Raw genomic sequence first — 25,267 nt, forward strand, 5'->3', positions numbered from 1 at the left:
TTTCTGTTACTTCTTGTTACCTAATATTTGCTTTTATTTTCTATAAAATTATTAAAAAGTAAAAATGAAATTGAATGTCCAATTTTTACTTGACATTAAGAATTGATAAATTCTTTAGTGTACTTAATTTTTTATAGCATTGATAAATCATAGAAGTTTTTAACGTCAAAAGAAGTCAGAGAAAGATAAAGAGTCGTAGGTGTTAAAAGAAGAAAGTACCTAAACATAGTTTTTAAATTAACAGACTAAAACGACAATGTGAACATTCAATTTGGAACAAAATGAATATGATATAATACAATACACAAATAAATAAAAGAGATGATTTTTTTTTTTAACTTTCAAAGATAAGGTGTTCTCGAAAATAATCTCTTTTTTTAATTTTAACTGTTTTTAGTCGAAAGAAAATATTTTTAGACAAAATTATCCTTAATGAAAACTCCTTGTATTCAAGCGCGAAAAAAATTATTTTTTTTTTGAAAAAAGAAAAAATCAACACCACCACTACTCAAAAAAAATGATACAGAGGTGCAAAAGCTAACAACAAAAGAGTTAAAGTATAAAAAAGAAAAATGAAAAAGAGGAATCATCATAATCATCCTCTCATACATACAAATGAACAAATTGAGAAAAAGAAAAAAAAAAAAAAGAAGTGGAGACAAAGCTATTTTAATTTTCGATGAATTATTTGTTTTTTTTTCTTTAGTTGGTGGGGTTGTTGTCGAAAAATCTCAAAGCCTTGATAGTTGCAGCCCTAAGGATGTACTAGTATAAGAGTTTCGACGAAAAGACCAACTCAGAAAACTCAAAAAAGAAAATATTGTTACATTCCATGTTGAAAAAATAATTGTTACACGTCATATTTAAGGTGTTTAACTCAAAGAGTTTATATCTTAGTGAAATACAAAAATAGAGACCAACTTATACGTCATGTTTAAAAAATAATATTGTTACACGTCATATTTAAAAAATGTTGTTACACGTCATGTTTATCTTTTTCTTCAAATCCATTTCATCCCTGACATTGAATAATTTTTTAATACATCTTCATTTTCATGTTAAATTCTTTTTTATTTTAAACTTTATCTTTATCATAAAAGTGTTTAACTCCTAGAGTTTATGTCCTAGTGAAATACAAAGATAGAGAATAAGTTACATGCTATATTTAAAAAATGTTATTATTACATATTATGTTCAAAAAATATTATTACATTTGAAAAAAAAGTTGTTACATGTTTTAACTCCAAGAGTTTATGTTGTAGTGAAATACAAAGGAACAAGTTACACGTCATGTTTAATAACAGAAAAGAAAAACAAAATGACATTGCATGTCTAAGTAGATGTCACAAACTTCAGTAGAAGATGTTACATGCCAAAACTTCAACAGCAGATATTGCATGCCGAGGTCAAAGCTTCAACGCCAAATTGTACACACCAAAGTCAAAGTTTCAGCACCAAAGGTTATATGCCAATGCCATACCTTTAGCACTAGATATTACATGCCAAAACTTCCTTCTTCCTACTGATGTTACACACCAAGGCATGAATCACTTTATAATACACCAAGATATGTTCCACCCAACTTGAATCACTAAAAAACTCAACATCAATAAACCCAAGAACCTATTTTTAGTCACCATGCCATGCTTTTTGGTTTATAGATCGACGATGATATGGCGAGAGATAGATAGAAAAAGGGTTTTGTGAATGTAAACTAATAAATCAAAAAATATGTTATTATCTTCCATGTCATGCTCTTCGATTTGTAGATCAATGACGATATAATGAGATGACAAGAAATAGACAGAGAGATGGTGATGATGGTAAAATTAGAGAGAGCTAGATGATGAGACCAAAACTTATGTTTATGAATATATAAAAATAATATGTATCATCCCATTTGCATGAACTAGAAAAGGTATTGAATCACTAATGTGCTTTGTTATGCTACTTTCTTTTTGCATTAGGTGGATTTCTTTTACTTTAATAGATCAGTTTTGTTTTTTATCTATATTTCATTCAGTTTTAATCAGGGCATCTTAGATTTCTATTGATATCCATTACCTAAACATGACTTTGCAGTATTTAATGTTTGTAACACTAGCCTTTGCAATTACGATGTTCCTCTCTTTAGCTAGCATGTCCTTTAACCCATCCTTATGAATCTTCTCCTATATAAGACGAACCAAAAGGGCCTCTTCTATAGATCGTATAAAATTATCCTAACACAAAATATTATGATTAGCAATATTAACGCATATGGATGGGAAAATTATATATTCAATTGAACAATATAATTAGTACCTCGAACTTCTTCAACATTAACTCCTTAACATCATCAAACACTTTTTTCCTATCACAACCTAACCCAAGGCCATGACCAACGCAAGGGCCTAAGTAGGCAAATCCATTCGAACCAAGCAAGCCTCATACTCATTCCAGACATAATATATCAACTGACAACGTAATAAGAGAATTCATCTTAACACACACACATATATATATTCCATTACATGTGTTTCAATTTTTCAACATGAACATTTCGTTCACCATAAATGTGCTCAAGTCATACATCGTGTAAATGCTCACAATACAATATAATAAATATAAGTCAACCTTGGTTAACTTACAAAATGTATTCCTTTACAACATATTGAAAATAAAATTAATCTCGGACAGGGGAGTGCACGCTAAATAAAGGCAACGCCTACCAAGTGCCCTTCACCAATTCTTACCAAAATAATGGAAGAGATTTCTCTCATAGCAATGATCTGCTTAACTGCGAATTTGAAAACTAAAACATGAATTTGAAAACGTGAGTATGAAGCTCAGTGAGCAAGGTATGAGGGGAAAAAGCTACAAAGAAGAGTATTCTAAAATATTGTGACTTTATTTTAAACCATGCATTTTGTTTTAAAAATAAAAAATAAAACTGGTTGCAGGTACAAGTAATGCCAATAATCATTTTCAAATGAATCTTACTAATATTGGGCAACATAAGATCCAATCCACAATGCACACATTTCACCATCACAAATATATATAAGTAAACATCTTACAATTATACCATGATCATAATACCTTCCATTCTAGTCACACATTATGGGAGAAACAATTTTGCTTTTCATTTCGACAATAAACAACTTAACCTCGTGGAGCCTTATCTTAAGAAGAACTAAGTCCAACCAAGGTATATCATCCCATGGAGTAGTGTTAACCCCCACTACCTAGGGTTTTGCTCATCTAGAGCACATAATCATTGACATCGTAATCATATAAACATTAAAGGCCATCCAACACCTTATAGCATACATGTGTCTTACTCTGCCAACACATGACTAACATAACACTCCTTGCTAGCTAAGAGATCTTACATTGTGCACAAAGACTAGCGTCAACTATCGCTAGCTACAAGTCATTACTCAAATGGCCTCACTAAAGATATCAAATTAAGGTTCATGGGGTGAACATATTGACCTTTTCTTATCTATCATATCTGGACAGATAGTCATTCCACATCACCCAATCAAGCTTATTACCAATACGACAATCCTTAATCTAGGTTGCCTCTAAGGTCTATCACCCAATAGACATATCAAATCATATTCCACATATGGGGAGCTTACTCACCCTTTCAAATCTAGCATGTTTGGAAGGGTAATCATACCACGTCAACTAACCAAGTTCATTATCATTAGGGCAATCATTAATCTAGGATGTGTCACGACCCAAACTCGGAGTCCATGACTGCACAAAGGCCAGATAGGGAGGTCCCACTCGACCCAAGCAAGCTTAAAAAGTATAAAAAAATTAGATAACTAGATAAGAGAAACCATAGGACGCATCATTATGTATTCATATATAACCAGTTTTAGAAATATCCACATGCACCATCTCGTGCTTAATATGTGAAAGCATAAACAATTTTCAAACATCATAATATAAGCCTTCTCAAGGAAAAACCATAGTCTAGACATTTGATGACATATATTAAAACAATGGTTCGAATGCTCACAATGCATAAAACAATTTTCACTTTCAAAACTTATATCATTTACATTTATATATCATAAATGAATACTTTCAAAACTTATTCAAAAGAAATCCATAATTTAAAAACTTCATTTGATGATCCAACAATCCAAATATATTAAAAGTTCATAGTCAATTCCTCCTTAATATGTGAAACCCCTAACTTTAGTTGGATAAATCCTTAGATAAGCTTTGGACATCTATCATACTTGATTTCGTTTATTGGTTATAATCCCTTCCGTATATTCTTTTATCCTTTGTGGCAGCCATCTTGGTTGGCTATGACTATTAAAATAGAAATTTTTCTAACTTTATTTCTAAATAAAAAAAATGACAATGATCGTTTCATTGATATTTAGATAACCATAAATGATTTTTTTCATAATTTTTGAAATACGTTTGCTATAGTAAATAAGAGCCGCAAATTTAATTTTAGTTGAATTTTTTCGATTTTGTTCTTAAAAGAAAAATTTACATTTTGATTCTTTTGGAATTTGATTTTTTAGATATTTTTATTAAATTCAAATGGGGGTATTGGCTTATTTACAATAAATATCTTAAGTAAATACAAAGTAAGAAGGAAAAAAATTAAAAATGAAGGCAGTTAGAGTGCATTCTAGACAAAATCTATTAATAGATGTTTATCATCTACCGATATATTAAACCTAGAAAGTTTTTAAAGAGAACGGAATAATATCTATCGATAGATGGACACATCTATCGATAGAGAGCAATGTGTCCATCTATTGATAGATAGCCACTCAAGAGCTTTTTAAAAAGACCTTGAAGCCTATCTATCAATAGATGACCTCATTTATCGATAGATTACACAAAGATCAAAAACATAAAAAGGGTAAAAATGAATTCTCACAACCCAAACTATAAATATGTCACAATTTACAAAGGTTTGTGACCCTCAGCCGTTTTTGCAAGGTATTTTCTCAACTTTAATGCTCTCTCAACTCAGTTTTAACTTAAATCACCATTTTTGGAAGATTTGAGCTTAGTTTTGATTTTTAACAACAAAGGTGATGTTTTTTCACTTTGAAATCTTAAAATCTTGGATTTCTAACTCTGAAAGTATTATTTATTGTTTACTCCAAACTAAAGGATTTGAGGAGTTTTCCTCATTGTCTAGAGCTCACCTAAGGTAAGGATGATGAGTTTACGGATTTAAATACATGGGTATTTGAGGAGCAATAGATTTAATTTGAAAAATTAGTTTTAGGTGAACCAGAATAGTTTTGAAATAGCCTAGAATGATTATTATCCAATTCTTAGACTAAGTGTTGATTGCAATGATAGATGAATGGTTAGGAACAGTTGGAACTTTGAGAAATTTGTTGGATTGGAGTCTTATGTGTTGGTAGAAATTGACTTTTCAAAGGTAAGTGGGTGCACCTCTTAAAATACTTTATATAGTAAAGTTGAGCATGACTTCTCGATAGAATGGCCTTGCATAATGTGGATGCTATTTTGGTTTCGATAAATCACATTGTATGAGATATATAGTATTCAAAGATGTTTTCAAACTACTATGTAGTAAATATCTTTATTATGTATTAGTTTCCAATGAGAAGGCATAAACCCTTTAAATGATTTTGTTCAAAAGTTTCTTGATTACTTCAATCATTGGGCTAGCGTGGGTAACAAGACATCTCTTTAAGAGAGTGAATATGGATGATAAATTGCCCATAAAATGTGAGAAATGTGAATGTGGATAAGTATGTCTCCACCATTTCAAGATTCATGTGAATGTCATGATTTGCTACTTGATGCTTGATCTTGGTAGAATCTCATATGAATCTTTAATCATGTTATCTATTAATGTTAATCCAATGTGGGTGTAAGAATACCATAGGGTTATGATTGGTAAACATGTCATCTTTTTCCTTTATAAACCTAGTGTGGGGGCAAGAATACCACAGGGGTAAGATGGACTAATGTATTCATCTCTCCCCCTTATAAAACTTAGTGTATGGGTCAAAATACCATAGGGTTAAGATTGGTGAACGTGCCATCTTTTTCGCTTAAGAACTCGATGTAGGGGCAAAAATATCACAAGGATAAGATGGATTAATGTATTCATCTCTCCCCCTTACAGAGCTTGGTGTGGGGGTCAAAATACCCCAAAGGCCAAGTTGGGCAAACATACCACTTTTCCCTTCCTTAAGCTTGATGTGGGGGTAATAATACCACAAGGATGAATTAGGTGTAATTGCCCATCTTCCCTTATCTCTTGCTAATAATATGAAATGACATATTACTTGTATAATAGATATTGTGACACTTACGATTAGTGACTTGATGATTATTGTGATTATATGAAAATGATAATATGAATAATTATGGATGATACATTCATGTTATGAATGAATGATGTCGAACATATGAGTTTGAAAACTCCCTTTTAATTTTTCCTTGCAAATGATTTGTAAGTTAAGATTTATATTATTATTACCTTTTTATGTAGTTTGAGTTTCGAATACACTTGTGAAAATGAGACTATTGTCATTCAAAGGATTTATAAGCATATCATGTTGTTTTTGCAAAGCATGATTTATTGCAAAAATTCTCCCCCTTGGCCTGTCCCTTTTCCATACCCACTCACAGAATCTTTGTGACTCACCTATTATTTTCTCCTATTTTCTTTTACAGATCAATAGCTTGCTTGGCTAGGCAACTTGTGGAGTAGTAGCCCAGTCATTAATGGTAGGTATGGTAGAGCCTTCCTTCTAACCTCCTAATATTGTTACACTCCATAATGTGTCAAGTTGAGTCTTGAACTGTTTTGTTAACAATCAATTTGGTTATGTAAATATATGCTAATAAACCCATACTTGTTTATGTTTTCAAATATTATGTTGAACCCTGGACATGGTTGCATGTGAATGATAAGACTATGATGAATGCACCATAGCAATATAGGCACAGGATGCATGCTAAACCACAGTTATTATAACATTGTGAATATTTATATGACGTGATGGAAACCTCACCTTCCATTGAGAAGTTCCATAATGTGGTGGTCTGGATGAATTATGTGCATATCCTTGTTTGTGAATGGAAATGTATGTGAATGCGATGGATGACTAGCCCATGCATTACTGATTTAGGTACCCATGCATTACTGATTTAGGCTTACTTGGGCGAAATGGACTATATTCATGCAGGTTCATGCGATGATCATGATCTTTCTAGAAAATAGGATGTGACATAATATCATATATCGAAATTCAGACTCATGTTGAGGCATTCAAATGAATCAAACTCCCATAAAGTACACTACCAACTAGCCAAAAGTCCATATATCTCATACCTCGTTCGTGCACTAGATGATTCGAAATAGGTCAAAAGACATTTTTATATATGTATTCATTCATATAACAATAACCATATTCAAAATGCATAATGGTTAATCATATATCATTGCCAGATTTATTTTGGTTTAAATGTTAACTTCTATTAAAATGTTCTAGAAAGTACATAAAATTACTTCAAAAGTCTACTTTATTGATTAATAATTTTAGAAGAGTTCAAAAGATAACTCATAATATCATAGTAGATCAAATGTTGTCAAATGCTCTAATATATTTTAGAACAACACATATTCATAAATAAGTGCAATACTTCATTTTCACTTAAAAACTCAACTCTTATGATTCTAATTGATGAATAAGCTTTTAGACAAAATCAAAGAGAACTCAATTGAATCAAAACTTTAGAGTTACTCTAAATATTGATAACCACGCTAAAAGCAATGTAAGGGGAACTAATCTGATAAGGTTTATTTATAACTAAGTTTTTAGGCAAGGCCAAATATAACATAAAGCCACCAAAGCTCTTGCTTTGGGTCCCAATTTTTCATAAGTCTCATAATTTTATAAAAATATAATTAATTATATTAAAATATATATATATTCATAAAAACTTATATTAAAATATATATAAAAATTAAAATAATCAATAAAATAGCTACTTATTCTTTCCTTTCTTAAATTAAGTGCCTAATAAATATTTATTTTCTCACAGCTCCCATATCCCTATTAATTCTCAACTATTGATCTCATTTTTCATTATAAATATGTAAAAGTCAAGATAATTAATAAAATGTCATATTCCCTCACTTCTCTAATTATATGTCTAATAAATCTCAAGTTTTCATCACTTCTCAATTTCCACAATACTATTAATTCTCAACTATTTCACGTATTTTCAATCAACCAATGGTAATATGTATTTAATGATCCCCAACTATTTCACATATTTTCAATCAATTAATGGTAATATGTATTTAATAATCCCCAACTGCTATTTTTTCGTTATATACAAAACCACTTTTTTTTCTTATAATATCCATTTTTGAATTTTTCTTTCTTCATTTGCTCTTTCTCCCTTAATTTCAATTCCTTCAAAAAAAATACACAAAACTTCTATTATTTAAGTATCCTCATAAAGTCATGAGCCTCATTTGTTGTTCGTAATAAATATTCAACAACTAGGTACTATTGTTTTAATCTTTACAAACTTTTTTCCTTTAATTTAGAGTTTATATTGTATTATCATATTGTCTCTATTTTATGTAATAGTTAATATATTGAATTAGAAATTTTGATTAATTTTTTTTTGGAAAGCAAAATTTTATTGAATTAGACTTTTGATTATTTGACTATTGATTTTATATTAGCCATTTTAAAAAATAAGATTATTACAATAGCTAAATCTTTTTGGTACTTCATAATAGAAATTTGAATATCTCAAATCGAAAATATAACTATGGTTATTCAAAGCTTAAAAAAAAGAAGAATTGAAAGTTTAATACGATCTTGAAAAGGAGTACTTGATAAATTTTTTACAAGTAATAAAAATAATGAATTAGAAATTGTTAATGCATGTCCCTTAATAAGTTAATAAAATTGTTTTATTAATTTTAATAAAAAAGACTTTATTTGAATATTTAGTTTTTGGCTTTTGAGGTTATTGAACTGTTTTTGGGATATGATAAGGTTCAGTTGTAACCAAGTTTTTGGCATCATTTTAGCACACTACACGTATACAGATAGGCTTTAATCCAAACTTAAATACAAATTGACAGAAATAGATATATAGATTTCAGTAACTAGAGTGGTGTGCGTGCTTCTTTAATTCTGTGGTATTCATTACATTCACGTCAAGTGATCGATCAGTCAATTTTGTACAGGTGATGGATGCATTACTGGACACTAAGAAGACACGAAGAAAACCTCAGAATGCTATGGCTCTAAAGATGCCATTGGTCCTTCAATCATGTGAATTTGAGGATGCAAGGTTAGGTACATGACACACAGAAATGCACCTCGTATCTATGACTCATACTGCATGTAGGACACTGATTTTTTATGCCACAATTTATTCAGAAAAAATCAAGAAGAAAGCTTGTGATTTTGGCAACCATTCACGCTTGAAACATTTGAATTATCCAGTGGTTTTATGTGTTGGATTCTGGGAAATCACTGCATATACACTTGGAAAATGAATGTCAGACATATACCAGCTTCAACCTGCAACTTTTCATGTGGCTGTTCTGAGCAGCTTGCCCTTAGCAAATGGTGCAGAAACCAAGTTTCAACCTGATTACTTCTATCAGAGTTTTAGTTCCGTTTGTTTGTTGATCTTTATTGCTGAAAACGGCTTTGAATTTTCAGACCAGAGCTTATTGAATGAGGGAATGATCAAGAAGGTGGCTTCCTATGTTCCTCCTCTTGGAGCAATCATCATTGTCCTGCAACCCATAGGTCCTCCGGAACCTTAAGCCCAAGGGCAGATTGAGGTGTTAAATCAATTGCTCGAGGTGTAACACCTCAATGGCCAGAAGCAAATGACCAAACCAGGGGCCGTGGTGCTAATCATATTGACCAACTGTAGGGGAGCTGCTTGTGGGTCTAACCCATCCTACCAACCCACACAAACAAAAGTTTTATTTCTATTTCTCTCCCAACTCTTTGCTTGGCTGTGCTGTGAATGTCTGAAGTGTCTTCCAATCAACCTCTCATACCCCATTATGGCTAACAAAAAGTAGAACCAAAAAAGCTAAAGGAAAGGGTCCCCAAAAGGGTCAGAACACCTAACCCTCTTTTGTTTGAGATGGGGGAGGGGCCAATATTTGTGTGAATCATCTCCATATCCCCTCCAAAATTACCACCCAACCATGTTCAAATTTTTATAGTAACAACGAATGATTATTGATTAGTATGAGATGATAACATAATGCAAAGGGTCATAATCAAACAAAAGTGTTTAAAAGTGGGTGAAATATGCCAATTCAAACCAGGTGCCTATATCAATCTATTTATGTATCTACCCAACTTAGGTTTGGGAATATGATTACTTCGAGTTTGACACATGAAATTACTTTATTTGTGTCACATGTGTCTAGTCTACATATTTGGAATTAGAGTCCCTTCCTATTCAAGTTAAGTTTTCTTTTATTTTTATAAATTAAGTATAATTTATATAAAAAAATTTTAAATAAAATTTTTAAATAAAATTTAAATTAATTTTTATTTTTTTATTACACTCAATCAAGCTTATATGCTTTTTATCTTTAAACAAAATAAACTCTTATAACTAATAATTGATTGACTGTTATTAGTAAAAATACTATTTGTCATTTTATATCATGTGATGCTAACGTGACATGCTAACATAAGCAAGCTTACGTACTTTTATCTTTGAATTAAACAAACTCTTATAACCAATAATTGATTAACTATTGTTAATTAGTCAAAATGCATTTATCATTTAATATCATGTGATGCTAAAGTTGCATGCTGACATGTCATGATGAATGATGACGTGGCATGATGATATGGTCATATAACATTTTTTCTTCCTATGTCAATGTCATATAAGCATCAAATGACAATGATATTTTAATTAATGACAATTAGTGAAACATTTGTCAAAACAACTTATTTGGTTTTTAAAAAAAAATAAAGAGACTTGTCTGAACCTAAAAAAAAAAAGTTTTTAAATAATTTAATAATTTTTTTAAATAGTATGCTTTGTTATTAATACTGTAAAATAGGAAAAAAATTATTATATTTTATAAGGTAAATAAGTTTTACTTTTTAAAATTTTGATCGAAATTATATGTACGTCTATTAGTTTTCGAAATGAACACTCTATTTTAAAAAATATCTTTCATTAAATATATAAATCTAGCTGTTAATCAAATGTTAATATTTTCGTTAATTTGCTTACGTAATAATATTAAAAAATAATTTTATTTTTTATTAATTTTAAAAATTACTATTATATAATTTATTAATTTCAAAAAGAAAGAAAGCTCCGATTGGGCTCCCCAAGGGAGCATTGCTGCTCCGATCTGGTGCTCCCTTGGAGAGCCTGATTGAGGCACCGATACTCTCAGGGAGCACTGATCTGGTGCTTTCTACGGGTGATTGGCGGTGCAAGAGATGTCATTGATCCGCTTGAGAGAAAGAAAATAATACCAAAAAAAAGAATATTTTAAATATTTTATATTTAACATTAATTCTTTTTAAATATTTGGGATGTAATGTTTATTTTAAAAATTAACGATTTTCTGTATAATTTCGAATAAAACTTATAATGGTGAGAGTATTTTACCAATTTTATATCATTCACTAAAGCAAAATGGTCCCAAATTTTTGGGGCAAAAAAATAAAAGGAAAGAGGAGTTTTGTATACACAGTGGTGGTTCCCGCGAGGGAAACTCGGATCAAACAAGGGGCTTCTTTCTTTCTTTTTTTCTCTCTTTGCCTTTTTGGTTTTTCCCTCATTTGTCAAAATCAAATACTACTGATATTGCCTTTCTCTTCTAATTCTAACCAAAGAAAGAAGAAAAGAAATCTCCTTTCCTTTCCTTTGTTTGGGTTGTATAATAGTAAGTGCTGGTTGTTGTTTGTTAGTTCAGTTGGGAGGGGAAATAGGAAGGAAAAATGGAGGCAGCGATGGGACTAATGAGAAGAATGCCGCCTCGTCACTCGGAGACAGCACTCTCCGCTCTTTTAAGCCTTTTGCCTCAGCACTCCTCCGATCTCCTTTCTCAAGTCGATCTCCCTCTTCAGGTCTCTCTCTCTCTCTCTCTCTCTCTCTCTGTGTTTACTTCATTTTTGGAGATTTCGCTGTATAATCTTTGCTGAAATCGAGTATTTCTAGGTTTTTTGTTCTTTTTCTGAGAATGACTTGATAATGTGTTTGGTTGATTAGAAATGGAGTAAAAGTTTAAAATTATCGTCCGTTTTAGGGTTCATTTTTAAGAGAGAGTTCTGTTGAAATCGATTGAGGGAAAATGTACTCGCAAAAGTTTGATAATGAAGTTTAAGATTTAAGCGAACAATTATTGAAAAGTTAGGCATCGTTAGCCACAGAAAAAAAAAAAAAAAAAGGCAAAAGGTGGCTTTGGAAACTCTTTTTTAGAAAATTAAAAAATTTGAATTTTTTGAAAATCAGAATGCCTGATTTTATGTTTATATGGCTATTATGAGAGAATTGTTTTGTTAAGATTCAGTGAAAAAGAGCTGGAAAAATACTGTTGGACAAGACTTAAAAAATTGTCTGTTTCTAAAGAAGTCCATGAATGGTAGTGTATCATATCTGCAACCTGCATTGTGTGCTAGTTCAAAGTCATTGCAGTGGTTTAAATCTTTTGAAACAGTGCATTTCTTCATTTTGCTTTTCATTACTTTATTTCTCAAAGCTGTGAAACAAGTGTATTTGGCTATCGGTTGTCAAATGATTATGTTATAGCTCAGTTGAGAAGAATTTAATTTTCTCTTCTTATATACTGAGAGGAACTGAACAGTTTGACCAAATAATAGGATTAGGGTTTAGTTGTATTGGGATTTTAGTTTTTTAGGACCTTGATTGTGTGTGACATTCAGTCATTCAGATACTGGAATTGAGTACTTTCTCTTCTTCCTCATTTTTCTAACCAATGCACGAGCCTAATTGTTTTCCAAGAGATATTCCAGCTTGATAGCTCTGCATTGTAAGCTCATTGTAGTGGCCTTGACTTATGAACATGAGAAAAGGGTGATTATGCATTGTTCATCAAAATTGTCATGTTATAGATCCCTCACTTCACTTCAATTTTTTCTTCCACAAAATCCATTGTTTTGTTCAATACACGCTAGTCTCCTTATATGTTTGTCTCCTTCATCAATGATTACAAGGTCACACGTCTATCTGCATCTGGAATGGAAATCAATTTGATCTACCTAAATGGGGTGTCATGATGTGATGTGAGAGTAAAATTATCTATTGGTTGACCATTTGAGTCTTGAGTGGAGCCATATGAACAATAAGTGTTTTCGCTTTTGGCTCTCCATTTAATTTATGGAGATGCTAGTTTTCTGTTATGCACTCTTCTGTAATCAATTAACTTATATTGTTGCTGTTTGGGTTTTAATCTCTTATATAATCATCCATTACTGGGATTTTTCAATTTTCCATTGCTAGCAGTTGAGTTTATGGTGTCCTCATACCAACCAACTTGTCAAATACAATTCAATTGTTACCAATAATTTTTTTAAGTTTTGGTACGATTTGAAACTTATTAACATCAAATGAGTTTTGTTCCCTTAATATGGATGAATAAATTGATTAGATTCTTGTATTTTCCCATGAAAACAGGTTTTATGTGATGTGGACAATGGGAAGGAGTTCATTTTGTGTGAATACAACAGAGATGCTGATTCATATAGGTAGCTTGACATATCTGATTAATATATCTATTTGTAAGTTATACCATGAATAATTTTCCCTCTCCTTTTGTAGCTTAATCATCACCATGATCTTGCTTAAGAAAATAATGGCTATGCTAATAATCTTCTGGTGGTTTTTTTTCCCCTTAATTACTAGATTCGAATGGGGGTGTACAGTTGTTTGCCACTCCGGGGGCACTTTCCCCCAAAATATCCATAGAAAAACTGTTGTAAAGTGTTTATGATAGAAGAAGCATGCACCAATAATCCAGAGCACTGCACTTGTCACCATGATGCCTTCTTTGAATAAACATTATGTAATATAAGAATTATGCCACTGTTGTCTCTCTTTTTCTCTTTCTGCTCTGTGTCTTTGTGTGTGTATATATTAGCATGTTCATTAACCATATGATATAAATTTGTGCATGTGAACTTCAATACCAACACTAGCTTCAGAATTAGAGTTTTTTAGAAAGTCAGTGCTCTCTCTGTTTGCTCTGGTAGTGAACCATGTCAGCCACAAATCATTCTTACTTCAATCGCTATTGTTTCTGTTTCATGTCTCATAGGCTGTGCTAAGGCCATGTTTTGAGTTACATGTTAAGCTCATTTTTACTTGCTGAATGGCTTGTGTTCTATTAAAAATCATTGTAAGCAACATAATTTGTGACTCTGTTCTGTGTAATTTTAATGTTTGTAGATCACCTTGGTCAAATAAGTACCATCCACCGTTGGAAGATGGGCCTTATCCATCTTCAGAATTGAGGAAACTTGAAATTGAAGCTAATGACATCTTTGCAATCTATCGTGACCAGTGAGGTTCTTACTTACCTCGTGCTACAGTTGGTTTATTTCATTTGCTTTTAACATGGGTTTGATTAAAATTGATTTCAAATATCTTCTTGTTTTACCTTTTTTTTATCTTTCATTGGACAAGGGGTTTTAAGGCATAACTCAATTAAATTGGATTTTTGGTGCAATTATACGAAGCAATATTTGCTTCATTTATTGTTCATTTGTTTATTTTAACCAATAAAACATTAGGTATTATGAAGGTGGCATTTCATCTGTCTACATGTGGGAAGATGACAATGAAGGTTTTGTAGCCTGCTTTTTGATAAAGAAAGGTAAGCAGCTTAATTTTAATCTGAATAAAACCAGTAACCCAATGCTTTGTTACTTCTACTAATTTGCTGTCATTTTTTTTGGAGAAAGATGGCTCAAAGACTGGGCATGGGCGAAGAGGTTGTTTGGAGGAGGGAGCTTGGGATGCTATACATGTTATAGAGGTGAAGTCAATGTCTTGATACAATTAGGGATAAAACTTTCATTCTTATCTCAAACCTCTATGTTCTGTTTACCCATTTATTCCTCTATGGACAGTAAGTTTTGTTAATAAATTCTTTAACTAATGCTGCAATGCTAACCTTTGAAATAGGTTGGACCTGAAGAGGAAGGTACAACACGATATTGCTTGACCAGCACAGTCATGCTGTCTTTGACTACAGATGATGAGTCATCAGGCACTTTCAGTTTGTCGGGATCACTCAGACGACAGGTAATTGGTACTGGGATTTTGTTATAAAATGAAGAGTTAAGCTTTTCCCTAGTGGGAAGCTAATAAATTGTTGGAGAATACAGCTTTATGTTTATTGAGAATGGTTCATAGACACTTATTCTACTTTTTGATTATCACTTAGTGGTGTAAAAATGGAGAAGTACACTATCATCTTTTCTTTTTGGAAAAACTAGGAACAGGTTCTGGAGTTTCTTGACCCCCAATTGTCAATGAATAAATGGCCTTTGACATCGCAGGCAATGATTTTCTGGATCTGTTAGAAAACAGGTGCATAACTAGTGATGATCATCTAAAATCCTGTACTTGTCCTACATTTATCGTTTGACTCTTGTCCTAGGCGTTGCTTCCACAGCACCATTTATAAGTAGGAAGATGTAACCAGAATTATCATTGAGAATGCTATTTTGCCTAATTATTGTAGATGTTTTCACAATAATAGAATGTCACTTGTGCTCCTTCTGTACTTGTTATCTTGATTTGTGTGGACAATTCATTATGGGGTAAAGGCAACAGCTTTACCGTAGCTCCACATTCCCCACCCACTACCCCAAAAATCCAATAAAAGAACAAGGCCTCCGTGGTACAAATAAGAGGAGAATACTGCAGGAAAAACTTATTGAGAACAAGTTGCTTGGGCTTTGCATTTCTAAAGTTAAATATGATTGCAATTTATTTGGGTCATTAGTCCGTAGATTTTTAAAGTTTGATCCCAGCGTGGAACAGGGGGAGGCAGAATGTGTAGTTCTTCTTGTCATTTCTATTAAGAGGGCTTTCTTTTTGGTTTCCTCTTGCCCCCAAAAAATGAGAAGTTTTAAAGAAGGATTTGTTTCGTGATGATACTGATATGTCATGAAATAAGCATAGATTCCTATACAAAAAATAATTGAAAAGCATAGATTCTTGTTAGATTAATGTATTTACGGTTCGCATAATCCTTATTGACCATGCTTTCTGTGTCTATGCACTCATCTTATAAGTTCTGATTAGGGTCTAAACCCCCTTTTTAACCTTAAAACAAACTTTCGTTGTCCATAGATGAATATGAACCTCTCAGTTGCTGATGGTCATCTTTGTAACATGGGAAAGATGATAGAAGAAATGGAGGGTAAGCTCCGGAACTCGTTGGATCAGGTATGTTGACTACTTTCTTGATTTCAATTGCCTTTGCATGTTTTCGATATTGACAATCTAGCAGATGGTACTATAAGTCGGAACATCTATGTATTGCAGGTCTACTTTGGAAAAACAAGAGAGATGGTTTGCACTTTACGACCACCTGCTGAAGTGGCACAGATGAGATTGCCTGACAGCTGATGTGGCTTTTATGCCATGTGAGATCGAAGATTGATTCGTATTTGCAGTACTAGAGTGACTAGTATGCTTTCTGTATTAGATGTTCAGGTCCATACTAATGACTCTTGTGGTTGACATATTTGCTGTCTGCTGTTACAACAGAATATGTTCCTGATCAATTTCGCTTATTATCATTTCCATCAACTTTCTTTTGAAAAAAAAAAGAGAGGAGGGAAATTCATAGCTTTTTATTATCTTAACGCTGGAAGTCAGTGTGTATACTGGATTGTGGATACTGGATTTGCCAATCATTTGGCAAGAAAAGCTTTCACTTGGAATTCAGGCACTTGATTGCGAGACTACCTTTGCGAATGCCCCGAACTGATAGTAAAAATGATACAGGAAATTTTGTCTTGTTGCTATTAACTAGCAGGTGAGCAAAGAGCTGGTTAAAATCGATTTAATCGAGTTATCTGACAAAATTTGATGGATTTGGATCGATTAATTTGATTAATCAATTGGGAGTTTTGGTTAAATTGATTACGTTTAGTCGATTTGATTAAAAAATTTTGAAGTTGGGTAATCAACGGAATTGATTTTGAATTTAATATATTTTAAAGTATTTTTTGGAATGTACGTGCTCACACAAGTTATATATATATCAAATTTAATCAAGATATCAAATAACAAAAAATAAAATACAATAAATAACATAACCTAATTAGTATTTTGATTTTTATTTATTTTTATATACAAGACATATAATTCATGCCTATATTCAAATTTTTATTAAAAAATCAATTTATATCATAAATTCTTATTTAGACATTAATATCATTGATATAATCATATAAAAACAATGCAACATATAATGACAATGATATGAAAATTTTAAGTTATTAATATATTAACAGAACTTATATTAGCTTCTTAATATACTAATTAGACAATAACATATGTTACCTAGTAATATGCTAATATAGTCATAACATATATCCTAATAATATAGTACTTCATTAGTATACTAATATACTATGCTATATATTAACAATATATAGTAATATATAGTATATTGTTATTATATTAATAACCCAACCATTCAATTACAATGGTGAAATATGCATTAATAACCCATGTTCTATGTAATTTTTAGATTTTCATATTGAACTATGAATTGTTTTAAAAATATTATGATTTATGAAAAAAAGTAATTAAATTTTTCTCCAAATAAGGTTATATTAATCATACACAAATACAGTACCAATAATTTCTCTAAAAAACTTATTAAAAAAGTTTAAAATTTTGATTAAATCAACTAAAATCAATTTAACCGTTAAGTTGTTCTTTAAGAGAGGCTCACCCCAGACGGATTTTGTACATTTTGACCAAATTTTACAAGAAAATAATATTAGATTTTTTTATAAAAAAATTCCTTAATGTTTTACAACAATTCTTGTGACTCCGAAATTTAGACTTAAAGATGTATAAACCCTTTTCAAAAAACTACATGTTGATCCAAAATGAAAAAGAGTTTACTTGCTAATTCCAATTCAAGAGCTACAAGATCTAAGCAATATAAGACCATTGCCCATATATTTAGACTGCAAAGAGCTACAAGATCTAAGCTATATAAGATATAATTTAGACTGTAATACCAGCCAGATTATAATTTCACTATCTATATTTGATAGAGACAACCATCCAACTCTCACAATCTAAAAGTCTCATAATAAACAGAGGCTCAACAAGTTAAAACATTTCAAAATATTTGTCGTAAAAACATTTAAAAACCCAATCTAGATACGAGCATGGCCCAAAATACGGCTCTAATCTTTTTTGACTTCAGGTTGAGCACCAGCTGACGAGGCGTCTTCCTTCGAAGGTGGTACTTCTTCCACATTTTCCTCTTCCGTATCACTGTCATCATCTGCAAGCCAAGGAGAATGCATTGACATCAGTTACTTAATATAAGAGAAATTAGCTGTTTCGAAACATGCTTTCCAACTCAAGATCCAGATAGCTAACTGGCACACTCTGAACAATACTGGATGGATCATGAAACTCACCATCCTCACATTCAGCTGCGCCAAAGCCTTCACCACCACCCATGTTCAGCTTCTGTAACAAAAAGGAAAAGCAAAGCATGTCAAGGTCTGTTTAAATGCACTCAAATCAGAAGATATTAGGCAATGAAGTGCCACTCACTGAAAAGTCGAAGTCGCCATAGTCCATATCAGGTGCAACTGGCAACAAAAATCCCCAGTAAGTCAAACTAAAAAGGAAACCCTTCACCATGAAGATATGGCAGTGAAAAAAAAAATATAAGGCATCAAGGAAATAAGACTTACGCTTGCTGTCCTGATCCTCCTCATCTTCATCAACCCATTTATCCCAATCAACTTTCAAAAACACAGGAGGTTTCCCTTCCTGTTTCAGCAATCTGCTCCACCACTTGTTCTCAGCCTTTTTCACAAGGTAACAGATATTTCTCTTGCCAACACTAGCCTTGCTTTCCTGTAAGCATCACAATTATGTAACTGCATAGGTAGCATATACTAAAAGTTAATCATAAGAATTGAGATTTTAACTGTGGACCTACAGCAACATCAACTTTGTCACGCAGATCAATATCAACTTCATAGGGAATCTTATCCACTCCACTAGTAGCAGAGAAGAAAAATTTTCCTTCAGGCTCCAGTTTAAGCTTCACATCCTGTGCATCAGGAAGGTCAATAGTTATGAAGACTACATCTGACCTCTGGGCCCATTTCACTGTAGGATGTCGGCTGCAATATGGAAGTCCAAATGGAAACTTAGAAACAAGTTCTCTCATTCTAAGAACGCATTTTGTACTTAAAACAATGTATTCAATCCTTGAAGCAAATCTTGAATGACATATATTTTGAATCATAGTTCAGAACCCTCACATCAATGCTCCAAGGTGATGTATTACCAGAAAACCTTAGTGACTAAAGAATACTGAAATAGATAACTTACTTCCAAGTCAAATATTTACAGAACTATTACGTAGAAAAGAAATTCCACAAACAAGAAAATCTATGTTACATATGTTAATAAAGGTTGATAATTTAAAAGACGAATGACATGAGGCAATAAAGCTGATGTAAAAGATACATAAACAATAAAATGGATAGACAGAAAGATCAGGTCATGATCTGGCAGCAATAAAATGCATCCATCGCAGCAACATTCAAAATTCTAGAGACATGACAGGTCTATACACACACTTCCTCTATTTAAATGTGTTAAACCCTCATAAATATCGGAAAGGATAGCATAACAACATAATGCAAAAACTATATCAATAACTATGTGCAGGTTTCCTGATTTGAGATGATAGTATTGTCCAATTTTAACAAGTTTTTTAGATTAAATAAGTAAAACTCTCATATACGTATACCCTTGTATCAAAAACACTAAATTGTAAGAAGGGAACGAATTTCTTTAAACTTCCAACAAAGAAACACAGTCATCCCAATATCTCACTCATTCAACAGAAAGTGAACTTCTCGGGCTTCATTATTCTATACTCCAGAACAAGAAACGTCTGACATCAACATCGTCTAACCAAGAGGCCACGACTATGCTATAATCCAAAGACCTCATAAAAATTGAATATGAGAATAAGGGCATCAACATACTACTTCAGCCAAATCTAACAAAAGGGTTTCTCACTCTCATAAAGTTTTAGTCTTTAAATTGCAAGTTGCAGCATTAAATAGCAATAAAATTATGGCAGAGGTCAGGTATCCAAATTTACCAGTTATCCTAATGTCATGAGAGGAAAAAAAGCAATTAAGCCAAATATAACTCCTTGGAGAGTTGCCCGAAGAGAAACCCTTGAGAAATCACAGTAATTTTATAATTACAATTCAAACCAAACCTTCTCTGTACAGCAATATAAAAAAATAAAAAACAGAGCAAACCCAAAAAAAAAAAAAAAGACAGTAAACAAACAATAGTAGCAATGGAACTTCATATTTAATTTTACACGCTTTTTTCCTTTCGTTTTCCTCCATTTTCTAAGCAACCAAACAAACTAGACAAACAAGGATAAAATGAAAAATGAGAAAAAAAAATTAAAAAATTAAAAAAAGAAAAGAAAAAAGGAAAAACCTCATCTTGGCGATTCTTAGCGTACCCTGTCAGTTTGCTTTGCTCAAAGAATTTATCAGAGAAAGACAGAGAGAGACAGAGAGACAGTTGTGGACTATATAAAGTTTTAGGAGGTTCCGAATTTATTTATCGGCTCTTTTGGGTGAAAAAAAAAGGTTAAAAAAAGGATTACCAAAAATTACTGCCACAGTAAAAAATAAAGAAAGAAAGTTGCCTTAGCCTCCAAGTCTATATCTTTCCTCTGTTGTACGGCCGCTTTTAACAACTTTGCAAATATCAAAAGATAAAACATGACAGTTGATATTTATCACTTCATTTAAGATAATGAATTAAATTTGTGATCCATGTGTAAATTTTATTACCACTCTATTTTTTATTTTGATTAAAGAAAGTTATTTTTTTATTTTTTATAAAATATTCTTTTATTGCTCGAAGAGCTCTCGTGCTATGCAACGAGTCTGTAGAATTTTTTAAATGAATCGTGCAAAAAATTCAGTACAAAAAGATAACATAACACTGATTGATCATTCGATTATTGATCTTTTATTAGAAGAGAGATAAAATCCTTATACTATTTTAGAAAATCAAAAAAATAAAATAAATATAAAACTTAATATTATACTTTGTATCATTGTAATTTTGTGATTGATTTTAAAAAATCATTGATCGTTGTACAAAACATAAGTTGGTTTTCCTCATTAGTAAGTGTTACATACACATTGTGCAAAGATTATAAGATAGATCAATATATTTATTATTGTTCATGTGTAAAATGATAAATTATTCGATCAAATAAGTAAAACAAATTATATTGATTTATAGTTTAAGAAAGATTGCACCATTTGTATTACAATTTCACATCCATTTAGCCACTTTTAAATAACAAAATAGCTTAATAAAGATCTTGTGCAAGGAATTACTACTTTCCTTTATGGATTTCTCTGTTCTGTTCTAGTTTATCAATAGCTTTAATAAACAAAAAAAAAAAAACCATCATTGATATCTAAAGTATAAAAAAAGTAAAAAAGAAAAAGAAAAAGACAAGCATAGATCTAATCAAAGATGGCAGATTGGAAAAGTCTAAGCCTTGGGGCCCTGATGCAACAGGAAATAATCTCCCCATTAAATCATATGATTCAAAGTTGTCAACTTTATTTCAATGTGCATCGAATTTGCTTCCTTTTGTCCTCTCTTGAATGCTGAAGTGCTATGTTTCAATTGGCCCGAAAAGGCTCTACATTATCTTCATGGGTTGTACAAATGTATATAAATGAAAGCATTAACAACAAACCAAGTCAATTGAAATACATAATTGCCACAACTTAAATCTTAGGGGTATGACTGATGCAAAGGTATAATGGAATTATCTCACTTCACCCAAGCAAGCCTCAAAACAAATAAATTCAATTACTTGAATTACGTCGTGGGACTCGTAACCATAGAATCATATACAATACATGTATATTTATATATGTCAAATATCAAAATATATCAATTTGCACGATCCTACGCTTAATGTGAAAGCAAAACATTTCAAATATCAAAGTATAAGCTAACTCATGGCATATTCAAAATATGGCCACTTTGTGGCAAATCTCAAATTAAAACATTTATTTACAAAGTGTAAAACAACATTCAATATCATAATAACAAATAAGACCAGACCAGTGGAGTACAACTCAAAGCAAAAGGTTGACGCCTATTGAATCAAACACCTACCAAAATCGATTGTAGAAGTAGCTCCTCCCAGAGAACAACAAGCTAAGCAATCTACTAATCTAAAATTACAAATGCATCTTACATGTGTGAGTTATAAATAACTTCATAAGCAAATACGAAAAGGGAAAACAAGCTCAAACAGAAGAGTGTTATGAATACACTTTCAAATTAATGCAAGTAAACCATTTCCAAAATATTTCCTAAGCCCGTTTCTCAAGTGTAATCAAATTTTCAATATTTCCAAAGTTTTGCTTCCAAGGCATAATTCGCTTTTTTCAAAGTAATTTAAATGAAAACAAAGTATTTATAAAGTTTAGTAGTTTAAAGCAAAATCTTTTGTATTTTAAAATCTTAAAACACAGTTTGAATTTCAATACAATTAAACTAGTTTTCAAATATTTCCAAAATTTTCTTCATAAATGTAACTTTATCGTTTCAAAGTGTTTTCAATAAAATTAAGTGTTTATAGAACTTAATAGTTAAAAACAAAACCATTTGCATTTTAAAAATACTTTTAAAACTGTGAAATTTTGAAAATAAACCTTAAGTATCAATATATTGCTGAAATGTATCGATAAATTTCAAATAGAATGTCTTCCAAGATTTCTTGGACCAAATGTGTCAATATATTGATTTCATGTATCGATACTTTTTATCTATAATGCAATTCTGGGAATCTCCGAAGAACATGTATCGATACATTTCATACAAAACCTGATTTCTCAACCTAAAACACCCTTCCGGGACCTCATACAAGTCTAATACCTTCTTCCACATTCAAATACTCAAAGTTCAAATATACATTTCAATTCCAAATCAACAATCATTAAGAAAATTTGTGGAGCACTAATTTTAAGAAGAACTTTCAAAAAAGGTACAATAACATCAACTATCGAGTAATCACCAAGTTGTGCCGAAGCACTAGATTAATCCGAGACACAAAGTCACCAGCATTTAGATATCAAAAGGCATTTGAAAGAAAAACTTTCAAAAAGGGTACAATAACATCAACTACCAACCAAATACAAAGTCGTGTTGCAGCACTAAATGGTCTGGTATATATAGTCACTAACCTTAATTATACAGATTATTGTGCACAATGGCTAACGTATACTGTCACTCGTTACAAGTCATTAACTTAAATAGGCCCTACTAAAATAGTTTTACAAGTCTCAAAGTTAACCAAAAGTCATTTCCAAAACGAAAGGTGAATCTATTCACCAAGAAATCAAAGAGGTCGTCACAAACTATTCCATTGTCATCAATTGATTTCATCATCTCAAAAATAAAGTGACCCAATGCTATGGTCTGTACAAAGACAATCATTTTTCATCTCAAATTTCAAAGTCATCAAATCAATCAAACAATTATAGAAAAATATTAAATTTTGAGGTATCAAAATATTTGACAGGCTTGTTCCCCATACTTAAAACTAAATACATAGTAGACATATTTATATAGTATATATAGCTTTCATCAAAGCATACTTAAAACCATCATTCACATCACAAATCATCAAAATATGTTTTAATTTGAGATTGTAGAATAGGATACTTAATTATATCAAAATAATTAAGAACGTCATATTTACTCACCTTGTTGAAGTGTGCCTTTCCTCTTAGCGCATTTTGTCAAAAGCTTGACTTCTTTAAAAGTTAAACTTCTTCAAACAACACCTATCACAAAGTTCCATTCATAAATACCTTGTTCTCTAACTCTATTCCTAATATATATCCGATTATCCTTCCATAAACTTCATCGCTTAATCATAATCCAAAATCAGCATCTAAGTTTAATATAATAGTGAGCTCTAAAAGTTTACTAGCTAGAGTGTCTTGTAAACTTACCTTGGTGAGCTTGAAAGGATTTAATCCATCACAAAACCTTGAGTTTAAAGATTAAAAACAGATATGTTAAAAATCCAGAGATTATGGAAATCAAAATCAAAAGTTTAAGCATGAGAAGTGAGAAAACTTCACCTTTAGAAGTGTGTAAAATCAAAAGTTGAGCTTGAGAACGATTTGGAGTGAAAATGAGTGAAAACAGAGAAAAAATGGGTGAAAAGTCATGCTGAGGATGAATAAAGGCAGCTGAAGGGTTTTAAGGGTTTAACGTATGTTTTATTAGATGAAAAGTCTAAAATACGTTTATTTTTTTCGAATCTAGGATGTAAGCATTGATACTTTTGGTGTAAGTATCAATGCTTTTGGTTTTTGGGTAAAAATATTGATAGCTTATTACACAAGTATCGATACTTGTTCATTAGAATGGTTTTCTGAGTTTACAAGTACTGATACTTTTAGTCCAAAATGTATTTTGGGTGTCTTTAATAAGGCTTAAGCTTATTTACATTTAATACCATTTAAATAAATGTCCTCATTTTTATTTTTTTCCTTTTTACTCTCCATTTACTTAAGATATTTAATGTAAATAAGCAAATACCCTCCTCCAATTTGGATTCAATTAAAATATCTAAAAAATCAAATTTTAAAAAAATCAAAATCTAAGTAAACGTACTTGTAAAATTATGGCAAAATCATTTTAAGCTATTTCAATATCAAATGAACCATTATCGCATTTTTTATTCTCATTAAATCTTTTTACAAAAATTACATATTTTTACCCCTCCCAAACTTAAAAAAATTTCTACTTTTAATGGTGATAGCCAAACAAATTTGTAACGTCACGGGGGATTCAAAACTTGGAAAAGACATAATCCATAAATGAAATCATGTATGATAGAGGATAAAAGGCTCACCAAGGAACTATCCATGTTACC

At 31.4% G+C, this 25,267-nt stretch overlaps 2 protein-coding genes across 3 annotated transcripts; one reads left to right on the forward strand and one right to left on the reverse strand.

Annotated features, from left to right (window-relative positions):
* Nucleotides 1-11,675: 11,675 nt before the first annotated feature.
* Nucleotides 11,676-16,994, forward strand: CPB (Subunits of heterodimeric actin filament capping protein Capz superfamily). Of its 2 annotated transcripts, XR_016028084.1 has the most exons (9): nt 11,676-12,122; nt 13,690-13,760; nt 14,461-14,574; nt 14,805-14,887; nt 14,976-15,049; nt 15,199-15,318; nt 15,513-15,606; nt 16,375-16,470; nt 16,570-16,612. XR_016028084.1 is itself a non-coding variant. In XM_007020127.3 (8 exons), the coding sequence occupies exons 1-8, from the start codon at nt 11,994-11,996 to the stop codon at nt 16,651-16,653; spliced, it is 771 nt and encodes a 256-aa protein (XP_007020189.3). In that variant the 5' UTR covers nt 11,683-11,993; the 3' UTR covers nt 16,654-16,994. The 2 variants fall into 2 exon arrangements, 1 of the variants encoding a protein (XP_007020189.3); XM_007020127.3 differs by lacking the exon at nt 15,513-15,606 and having other exon boundaries at nt 11,683-12,122; nt 16,570-16,994.
* A 1,278-nt stretch (nt 16,995-18,272) lies between these two features.
* Nucleotides 18,273-20,912, reverse strand: LOC18593087 (co-chaperone protein p23-1-like). Its single transcript, XM_007020128.3, has 6 exons — nt 20,770-20,912; nt 19,232-19,418; nt 18,981-19,146; nt 18,838-18,875; nt 18,699-18,750; nt 18,273-18,559 (listed from the first exon to the last, which is right to left on the reverse strand). The coding sequence occupies exons 1-6, from the start codon at nt 20,772-20,774 to the stop codon at nt 18,459-18,461; spliced, it is 549 nt and encodes a 182-aa protein (XP_007020190.1). The 5' UTR covers nt 20,775-20,912; the 3' UTR covers nt 18,273-18,458.
* Nucleotides 20,913-25,267: the final 4,355 nt, after the last annotated feature.

Source organism: Theobroma cacao, chromosome 8 (genome assembly GCF_053813885.1).
Source record: "Theobroma cacao isolate CCN51 chromosome 8, ASM5381388v1, whole genome shotgun sequence".
Classification (NCBI taxonomy): Eukaryota; Viridiplantae; Streptophyta; class Magnoliopsida; order Malvales; family Malvaceae; genus Theobroma; species Theobroma cacao.